The sequence below is a fragment of the Centrocercus urophasianus genome, unplaced genomic scaffold, assembly GCF_019232065.1.
Source record: "Centrocercus urophasianus isolate 14NV4802_14NV808 unplaced genomic scaffold, USGS_Curo_1.0 seq_12, whole genome shotgun sequence".
Classification (NCBI taxonomy): domain Eukaryota; kingdom Metazoa; phylum Chordata; class Aves; order Galliformes; family Phasianidae; genus Centrocercus; species Centrocercus urophasianus.
The window spans coordinates 26164956-26175741 of record NW_024884364.1 but is presented as its reverse complement, the minus strand read 5'-3'; the positions used below and the strand labels follow the sequence as shown (position 1 = coordinate 26175741).

Here is a 10786-nt window from a genome sequence, read left to right as displayed (position 1 = left end):
CTGAACTTGACAGTCTAGATGGATAAGAGCTACAATGAGAAGATTTCCATCAAGATACAATTAAGATAATAACTGTGTAAATAGGATTTGATCTTCTGAACAAGAACAGAGCTAACACTGGAGTTCACAGGCCACGTGAAGTAAGGGAGACTACAAGAATGAAGAATAAAAGTCCTTGCTGGGATGCATTCATGCACCGATTAATATAAATCTTTCCATTTTAAGCATTCCTAAAAGAACAGAATTACTGTTTTCCCAGGATCCAAGACGTCCTACTGTTGTTTCCATCACTATTTTTTATTACAGCCCCATTTTAAGATTTGCAATTAAGATGTTAAAGTAAGCTGTTACGAAAACAAGGAATACTGAGTTCCAGTAGAAAACACACAAGCAAGTATCAAGTCAAAGACTACACAACTTCAAAAGAAAAAAATATTATTTGCCTTCTTTCTGTAACTCATTTGTGATCTTGGAAGTAATGAGAATGCAGTGCATACATTAATCCTTAAACTGACCATGCATGAATATTACAGACAGCTTTCTGAAAAATTAACAAGTCAACAGACACTGGCTGTATAACATTTTTATTTTACTATATTGACATTTTATGCACAAATATTTTAGAGTAAAAATAACTGTTTCATGTAAAATTACCAAAAAAATGAAAAACACAAAACAAATACATAATTATCAGCAGAGTATAAGTGTCTTTATTTAAAGAGTAAAAAGTATGCAAAAACCTTCTCTTTTACAAAAAAATTGGGAATATTCTATGTTTTTATCTGGCAGCATCAGAACAACTCTTGACAGTATATTCTACATCCTTTTTTCACTGAAGACATCAAGTCAGTCACAGGTTTCTCCCTCAACAACAGAAAATATGTCAGTGATTTTATACTGTTTGAAAACTTTCTTCTTTGCTAAATTAGAACAAGGTGGAAAAGTAGATGACCAAAACAACCCAAAGAACTGTATAGCTACTGAAAAACTTCCAACTAACAAGCAGATGCATTTACAAATCAAGTGCGATATCAACACTTTCCCCATACCACGTATGAAAGAACATTCAGGGGGATAAATAACTGATATTACATTTCAACTTCCTACTGCAGTCCAGTTAGATGTAGTAAATTATTTTTGTGGGTTTTTTTAAACTTCTTTTGTACTGTATTTTAACAAAGAGGCTTTTCATGAACTCTGCTGAATAGAACTAGCAACTTGTATTGGACTTCTGTTTAGTAAAGGCATGATGTTATATACATAGTTGCTGCCACTGAACTATCAGCTTCACCTTACTCTTAGTAAGCAAATCTATTTGCATAACTCACCTTAAGCACTTGCCAATTGGTGGAGTTGGACTATTTTAACAGCTAATGTGGACTGATGGTTGACTTCTAGTGACAGACACATACTTTGCTCATGGCTTAGAAGATTTCATTAAAAAAAAAGAAAAAGTCAACAAGCTTAGTTGATGGAATACTTTTTAAGCACCCAAGAATGAACATAATATTAAGAGTTGATGAAAGAATCTGTCAAGAAAGTGTTATAGTTATGGAAGTAATAAAAAGGTAAACTAGAAATGCATGCAAGTTTTTTAATTAATCAAAAGCTATCTGCAAATGAACACGCACCTATAAAACAAACAGCTTTGTCCTCAACCCATCTTTAAAATAAAGATGAATGCTCTGTTTTCTGCCCTCTGACTACCAGTAAGGCTACCAGTAAGACCATTCCTTTTCAGCCTAAGAACAACCACCCAGTACTCCAGTTCACCATGTAAATACATTTTATGTTTAGAAAGTCTCTGTACAAGCACTTTTTATTTAAGGTTTAAGGGTAGCTGAATTAAAAGGTTTTCCCCTTAACCATTTGCATTTTAATTAAATGTGAAATGTTAGTGGGAGCAGGGTACTCAGTTGTAAAAGGTTGGGAAATATGCCTTATAACAATTACAATGTTTAATAACAACAAAGGTGTGTACTAAAACCATACTATTTTCAAACATCAAAAGAAATAGTCATAAAAGTAGAAGCTCAAACATTGCAGCCTACTTTTTACTGCACTTTCGTATGAAGTTCTCCCTATACCAGTGTCTCAAAATTCAAAATATATTCCAAGCATTTCTATTCATCATCCATACTTCAAATTGTACCCAGTTCTGGAGCACGCATTTGGCTTATGAAACTTCAGAAACATCATTTGAAGTTCAGAAAGAAATTAATTTTAAATAAAAATTACACATCTTTGCACTTTTATATATGTCATTCTGCACAATAATTTGGAAATTAAATTTCAGTTCTCTTTAAAACTACTTTCAACTTGCATTTTGTTTCTAACGAGCAAGGGACTAATGACTGTGATTAACTTAGTCTTCAGTCACTAGGGTTGACTATCATGCAGGTATAAAGCACCTGGCAGAACAGAGCATAAAAACAAGCAAACAAAACCCACCTACAGACTACTCTTTGGGTGAGGGATATTTTTTAAGTTTTCAAATCACCTGATGGGAGGATGGTGGGGAAAGAAGTTTTGTTTCATATTACATGGCTAGCATCAACAAGGTCTTTTAACAGGTTGGTACTTGCCCTCATAAATGCAGATTATCTACATATTACAGTGAAATACTCATAATTGGCTTTTCACCTAAGCCAGATCTAAACCTGGATCTCCTTCTTCAGCACAGATCTTCAGTTCTGCCTTGTCTTAGTTTCCTTTCCTTATAAACACAGAAGTTATTAGAGGAACCCGATGCTTTGTCATGTTTGGTGTGCCTTTCAGCTCTGCTTGATTAGGTAAGAGTAATGAACATTTAAGGTTCATTTAAGTTTAAAAGCATCAAATTCAATTTGGTAGCTCAGCAGAGAACAAAAAGCTGGAAAGAATCAAATCCAGACAACTGCCCAGCCTGTGTTTACTTCATTTTTGTTAAAAAGCACTGCAAAAATGATTTTGTAGAGCTGCGAACGCAGAATGCTGACCAGTTCAACTTTTTCCACCAATTTCAGATTGTATATCATAAAGGCCCTGACTGAAAGTTGCAGAAGTTGTGGTGATCTCTTAACTTATACTGAAACATATGCTGCTAAAAGATCCAAATTTACACAAGTCCCAGTTCTTTGTAGAAAATCATGCATGGTATTGTATTGTGAAGAAAAAGAAGAAGCTTCCATTTCAGATAAAAGTAAAGCAACTTCTCTGGCTATATAGGAAAGGCCATGGGTTCCCATTTCAGGTCCTAGTGCTTAATTATCTTTCTCTGTTTGCAGGGATGCAGTAGCTAATGCTACTGCTGTAACTGGCTGTGCAATGCCATGAAGCTGCATCTTTGCTAGTTTCTTTTGTTCACATTCTCTGACCAACCGATTCAGCTCTGCTGCGCTGTATCCAATGAGAGTTTTCAAGTCACACACAAATTTGTAGACAAACCTCTTGCCTTGCACTTTGCATATCATGTCTCCATCATAATAGTATCTGTGGAAAAAAACACAAAAACAACAAAACCAACAAATTAAGTTTTCAGAATCTGTAACTTCCACACACATCCAGTCATTTACTTAAAGACAGTCTGATGCTGAAATAAGAATCTTTTCACATTAAGATTCTCACGTAATTTTATGTATCAAGATCAACTTTGAGTGTTTTCTTTCACAAGAAAGGGAAGAGAGTTGAAAGCTGCCCTTTGCACCCTGATATACTGAAGGGAAACAAAGCAGTAATTATTTTATAAACTGTATAAAGCACCAAGACCATCATTTCTAAGCTAGACCAGTTCAAAAACAGCTTGTGGTTGGAGAAGAGGGGATGCAAGTTTACATAGTGCTTAGCCTTGGTAAGAAGGTATTATCTCCCCCCTCATTATTGTCTCTTGCCTTCTTTGTTCATCTCTGCTTTTCTGAGATAAACAGTTTATGTTTGAAGCAGCCTGAAAATCAGCACTGTGGTTTTTACAGTATTAAACAGAATAGGAAGAAAAAAAGATAAAGATATTTCTCTTTCACCAGCAAGATCAATTTAAGCAAAGTTAAAAATCTAATCATATCAGTCTAAAGCAAAGTTAAAAATCTAATCATATCAGTCTAATCATATGTGGTAAGATACATGTTGAATGCGTTTCTATGTATAGCATTTGCCTATTCAAAAACCACAAGCATAATTCTCTAAGTACCCATGCAGGTTTTATTAGCTATCATGTTAGAATGTTTTGAATCACCTGGAAACTTTGCTTCAGAACGATAGAGGAAATTAATACTTTTTTTTTCCAAGTCTTAGTTTGCTACAGGGTAATTACACAGATGCTGATTGCAGAAAACTACTAAGTTATAGGAATAACAACAAGCTGCCCCTCCACTTTTCATGACAAAAACTGTTTTTTCCACAGCTGGCTGGACGATGGAGCATGTTTCTCAATGATATCAGTTTCAGCACTAAGCAAACCTGATCCAGTAATTTCAGCACACTGATAAACTAAACATATTACCATTTTTGTTTTAATAAAAGTTCAGCTTGGCAACAGTGTTTATCTCGGCAGTAAGCAAGTGAGAGGCATTAAAGATCCCTTCAGACATTCAAGTGTTAGAAAACATGTCAACTGCAAAATGGCAATATTTTGAGGAATGTGATTTCTTTAATCCAGTAACTGAAATATAACTGTAAAACTTCTCTTATACTAATTTACAGAAACTACTGTTCAGACATCTGTTTAATATCATAGTGATAAGAACATTATTCCAGAGTTCTTCAGCTGCTTTTAAGACCTTCTTATCAACAATGCCTGCTGATAAACTCCCCCCAAAATTAGCATCATTTATAAAATTTGATGTTTCTGTAAGTTTTCACATATACGTTCTATGCATAAACACAGATTCAGACAAACACACTGGAAACAGTGGAATGGTACTGCAGCCCTTCAAATCCTTTTCCCCCTTTGACCCAGGTGGACCCTATCTGCAGCCATCAGGTAAGTAAATCACCCCATGGTCAAAAAAGCCAAAACTCCTGTGGTAGCACCAGCTTCATATCCATGTATTTATTATATGGGTTTTCCTGGTCCTTCCAAGCCACTAAAGGGATATGGAAAACATTATCTGTACTCCCAACTCTATCCACTAATTGCTCCAAGTCCCCTGAAGTGCCTTTTGATAGCCCCCATGTTTCTCTCAGCAACTTCATTGCAGTCAGCCTGAACTATCAGTAGGGAATAACTGGAGGAAGAAACAAGGTCAGGAAGTCTTCTAGTCATTCTCTGACCCAGGTGCCAGGGGGGTAGCAAGCTTTCCTATGGGTAGAGACTGGCTCACATATTGGGCCCTCTGTTCTCTACAGAAGGGAACTAAGTCAATTAACCCTGCTTTCCTTCTTTGCAGAAACAGCCTTAAGGCTTAGAGTTGTCCTCCTTGCCCTAGACAACCTCCTGGATGAACCTTCCACTGCATCCTCACTTACCTGTCCCTCAAGATTCTCAAACCCATTGCATAACGGCACCCGGGAAGAGATGGCATCAGGGGAACTTACCAGCTATGTTCCAGTACCTATAGAGAAGTCTCTGGGAAAAGAAAAGCCACGTATGGTGGCACAAAGCAGGGGAACAACAACTGGCATAAGATGGAACGGGAAGGGATCAAACTGGGTACGGGAACTTCCTCCCCTGGAGGACAGACAAAGAGTGGGATGAGCTGCCCAGTGACATTGCATGGTTAAGCTGTGTATCTGCTGCCTGCCAATTTCTTCTGATGCCTCCTCTTCATGTAAATGAGATAGTTGTCTTTACTTACTCCATGCCAATTTACGAGCTTATAAACTTCAGTCATCCTCAGTGTTAGCATTATTTCCTCAAAGAGGTAAACTTACAGAGAATTTGGTATTTTTTAAACAATGCTAGATGAGTTTACTTCCTTTTATGAAAAATAACATAGCCAAAAGTGGAAATGTTTACAAGTCCATCTTATATCTCAGACATCAACACAACTTTAAAACTATTTGAATATTTATTGCTTAATGCTGCAAATACGCTTCTTGAAAACCAACAGAAATAGCGTTCACTGTATCCAAAAGGGAAATAAGAAATGCAATCCTAATGATTTAAGGCAACTTGGATGAATTCTCCCATGCTCCTAGAGACCAAATTAACTGGGGAAAAAAGTCTGAAATGGAGCTACTCGCATTCTTCCCTGCTCCCTCAACCATATCACCTATGGAGATTCAATAATACAGATCTTTTTTACCAATGTCAAACTATAGAAGTCATGAGGGAATGAAGAAAACCTGTAACCAATAACTACAGAAGAATGTTTGTCATAATATAAGAACAGAAACAAGTAAATATAAAAGTCAGTAATACAGACTATTCAAACACTCCTGTAATTTTCCCCACTAACGAGTACTGTTTACAAATTGGTAGATGTATAAATGTTGAAGACGCGTCAAAAAAGAGAAATAAATGTAGGAAAGGCTAACTACAGAGATTATCTGTCTTGGTAGTGTTCAATAATCTTGGGGAAAAAAAGAATTTGTATATGCTTAAGAAATTATCGCAATAACTGCTATGAAGAGAAGACTAGTACAATCTAACAGGAAGGAGTAGCTTTACAGGAACTGTTTATCTCCTTACCGAAAAAAATCCCACAAAAACATTTAGGTCCTTTATTAAAACAGCTCAAAATGAAGTAGTCAAGAGTAAGTAAACATCTGATCAATTTCTGAAGTTTCTTACCTCAAGGCCCGACTAAGTTTTTCATAGTTCATTGTGGGTTTGTTTTTGCGCTGCCCCCATTTTTGTGCAACCAGTTCGGGTTGATTCAATTTAAACTCCCCTTCATCACCAACCCAAGAAATACAGTCCCGAGCATCTTTGTCAGTGAGAAGTTCTAGTAAAAACTGCCATAATTGGATCTGGCCATTGTTTCCTGCCAAAATAGGAACAAGATCCACTTCAAGTAGTCCTTCTTCATTTTCACACCGAAGCAAAAAATTTTCAACCAACAGATTAAAGCAAACCAACACAGAACATACAATGGAAAGAGAGCCTGCATTTAGTTTATTTCATCTTCTCTACAACAAAAGAAATACTTTCCTGCAAAGTCCTTGTATCAATCTACGCAAAAAGAAACTCAGTAATATGAAAATTAAGATTTCCCATGAACTTGTTCCTAGAACTTAGGAACAAAATTATCTAACAGCACAATCACTTAGAGCACACATCTACTCTGAAATAGAACAGATTAAGCATGATTTGCTTTTTCTTCTTCAGGCATAAATATATATATGCAATTGAGTATATATATTTTTAATGATCACTTTTCGCTGATTTTTTACATGCAATATTAGAAATGGGGAAGAAAGACCCACGTAGCACAGTTTAAGTCAATATATCACCTTGCACATACAATCAATCAGTAAGATTTCTTTTTAACTCACCTATCTGCAGTTAAATCACTAAATTCTCAATGAGATATAGAGAGTAGATGTAATTCTTAAGAGGGAAAAACAGTATTTTGCATTGATGTTAGAAGACAAATTCTTGGCCTAAAAGCCCTGAATGACAATAATGGACTCTCACGCAGAGTTTCAAAAAAGGAAAATGTAAGGGTAAGGAGAATTAAGGATTTAAAACAGCAATTCACAGAAGTGGAGAATATTAAAGCAAAAATGACAGCATGAGTTAACCCAACCTGACAAGTTCGCATACACTTGTGATGCATTTTCTAGACACAGTCCCTTTTTGTATCTATACATATATTTTTCTAAAAACCTTGCAACCAGAGTGACAAAGACATGTCCTATAAAACTGTAATTCAACTTAATGAGTGTTTACTGCATTTGCATTTAAAAATAATGTAGACAATACCTGTTCTGTTCCCAGGGGAACTTCTGTCTTCCCCTGAGATCCTTGGAGCTCTCTGTACTTTAGCTGCCTTTGCACTGCTGTTTATTACTTTAATGGTGGTTGGGGTAGCAGGCTGTACGGATGCTGGAATAATGTGCACAGCTGTAAAGCAGAAAACATTGCAGAACATCAATTATAAATATAGCTAGGCAGAGAAACATCAGATGCATAGGCATATATTATTTATGGTCTATATGATAACAGCAAAAGCTAGGGTTGTGGTTTTTTTTTTTAAACGTTCACTAAAAAGATGCATACTGTCGAAATCACAGCACTGAGAATTTAAAGCATTTTTACCACTTCTATTAGAAAATGTGTTTTAAGACGTGCAGTAGAAATGGCACGTTGTAGATAAAGCATTAGCTTTACTCTACTATTATGTGTTTTAATATTTACATAATAAAACTCATGCCTTTGATTTCATTTTTATGCCGTTCCCATGTGATTTACCTTAACTCTTCTCTACAGTCTGTGCAATCCTTCATGTCTGCTATTCAAACAGCAATGAAGACTGGAGGATTCGAATGTCCAATTCTAGGTGAATTTAACTAGACACAAACTCAGGATGCTGTACATGTCTATTTAATACATAAGCTGCTCACAAGTCCTCTGAAAATTCAATTTTAATAATTGATGTCACCGTACTACATCTAAAAGGAGTTTCTAAAAATTTTTCTTCTATTATTTTTCAAGCAAGTCCTCCCTTTCACACATGCCTTCACTTTTTTCTTTCTCAACAGGTTTTTTTTTTTTTTTTAAATAGAAGAATAACTTACCCATTCATTAAAACAATACATAACACAAAATACCAAAACTTCGAAACTTACACCCTTGAGATCTTATTTCAATAGAGAGGAAAATCTATCATCCAAAATGTATGTCTTGAAGTATGAAAGTTTCTAACTTACAACATCTTTCAGCCAGTAAAGAAATACTGAGAAATCAAATGCTTCACTTTGAATGTTAGAAGACAGCCTCCTCTCATCAAAGAAAGCTACTGTCTAGGTACAACAGTAAGAAAGTCACATTATAGCGCTGTACATCAAACAGCACAGAATCACAGTGTCAAACTTGCAAGCAGTTAAGTGTATTAATTAACTTCTGGCAGAAATACTTACGCTGATCAATAGTAACAGTTGCTATTTCTCCAGAGTGTTCTTGGCTAGCCAACACATCTGCAGATCAGAAAGAAGGAGTTTTTACTCAAAACATTAGCTTCAAGCTTGCCTTTATCATCATTTGAAAATCAAAAATTTTCATATTTCACAGAGGGGAAAAGAGCCCAACATTTTCCATCAGTTTGGAAAAAACACGCATAGCTCATGGTCTTGTGGGTATGCAGAAGCATTTGATGCTTTACCATGTATTTTTCAGAACTAAGTATGTTAATAGTGAATTTCTAGGTGCCCTTTGCATTCTACATACCTTAAAGCCCTTAGGTATATAATGTAATGTGACATACAATGTAAAATGTGACAGAAGTAGTTTTTAATCTGCCAGGTTATACGCAAGCATGGTAAGTCCGAAAGCATATTTATACACATAGAAATGCATCGCTTATCAGTCACACTGTGCACAGTCTAAGGATTTAACTGCCTATGATTAATGCTCTTCAATTCTATGTGAGCCAGAGATGTACGCTAAATAACTTGTTATCAATATTTAATTATAAAATTCTCAAATTCAGGAGACGCACAAACTAAAAATCTTAATTAAAAAAAAAACACAAAGGATTTATCAATCCATACTTCTTCCATATTAGTTATGCAGTTTAATGAACAATGGGGAAGCTGCTTATCACGAGGACATGCTTACTAATACCTCCTGTTATTTTGTGCTGATGCCCTCATTTTTAATGCTAATATTAAAGAGAGGAAAAACAGCTACTTTCAACTAATTTTAAGAATAAATAAGAGAAAAGGGGGAGTTAAGTGAAATCAGTTGCAGAAAAATCCCATACACTTTCGAAGAAGTTCCAAGTGACTCCACAGAATCTCCCCACGTGGGACTCGCTGGAAGAAGTCTTCTTGAGTGAGGCTGCAGAGTTCCCGCCCAGGAATGCTGAGTGCATTAAGGTCAATGTCTGACATGCTGAACTCCTTCATCACCCATACTACCCAGTGGAGCACTTGGTCTGTTGACCACTGCACAGGGTCTGGAAAACAAAGAAATGAAACTGCAATACATCCATCACAAACTGCAAGGCTCCTTCTCAGTGAGGTTACAGAGGTAATCCTCACTGTAACTTCAAAAAAATGAAATATAAAGTGGCCAGTGAGCCATGGGATTCAAAGAAGTGTAACCTAGAGATCATCAGACTCATAGAATGAACCCATAGAACTCGTACACTCAAGGTTGGAAAGGACATACAAGATCATCCAGTGCAACCGTCCTCCCATTACCATTGCTACCACAAGCACTAAATCACATCTCATAGCTCCTCATCCAGACGCCTCTTGAACACCGCCAGGGACGGCGACTCCACCACCTCCCTGGGCAGCCATTGCAAGCCTTGGGCAGCCATTCCAGTGCCTGACCACTCTCTGAGAGAAAAAGTTCTTCCTTATGTCTAACCTAAAACTCCTCTGGTACAACTTGTAGCCATTTCCTTAGGTCCTGTTCGTTGCCTGGGAGAAGAGGCCAAACCCCTCTTCACCACAACCTCCTTTCAGGAAGCTGTAGAGTGCAATAAGGTCTCTTTTGAGCCTCCTCTTCTCCAGACTAAAAAATCCCAGCTCCCTCAGCTGCTCCTCATAAGACTTGTGTTCCAGACCCCTCACCAGCTTTGTTGCCCTCCTTTGAACACGTTCCAGGGCCTCAATGTCTTTCTTGTAGTGAGGGGCCCCAAACTGAACACAGTACTCGAGGTGCGTCCTCACCAGTGCTGAGTACAGGGGATGATCA

The 10786-nt window shown here is 36.7% G+C and overlaps 1 protein-coding gene across 2 annotated transcripts in view; it reads right to left on the bottom strand.

Moving 5' to 3' along the window:
- Nucleotides 1-687: 687 nt before the first annotated feature.
- Nucleotides 688-10786, bottom strand: part of GABPA (GA binding protein transcription factor subunit alpha) — a 24381-nt gene continuing 14282 nt past the window's right edge. For both annotated transcript variants that reach the window (XM_042811057.1, XM_042811056.1), the window contains exons 6-10: nt 9843-10037; nt 9001-9057; nt 7844-7984; nt 6710-6902; nt 688-3471 (exon numbers count right to left, since the gene is read on the bottom strand). In XM_042811057.1, coding sequence (XP_042666991.1) covers nt 3243-3471; nt 6710-6902; nt 7844-7984; nt 9001-9057; nt 9843-10037 — 815 coding nt within the window. In that variant the 3' untranslated portion in view covers nt 688-3242. The remainder of the gene's footprint in view (nt 3472-6709; nt 6903-7843; nt 7985-9000; nt 9058-9842; nt 10038-10786) is intronic.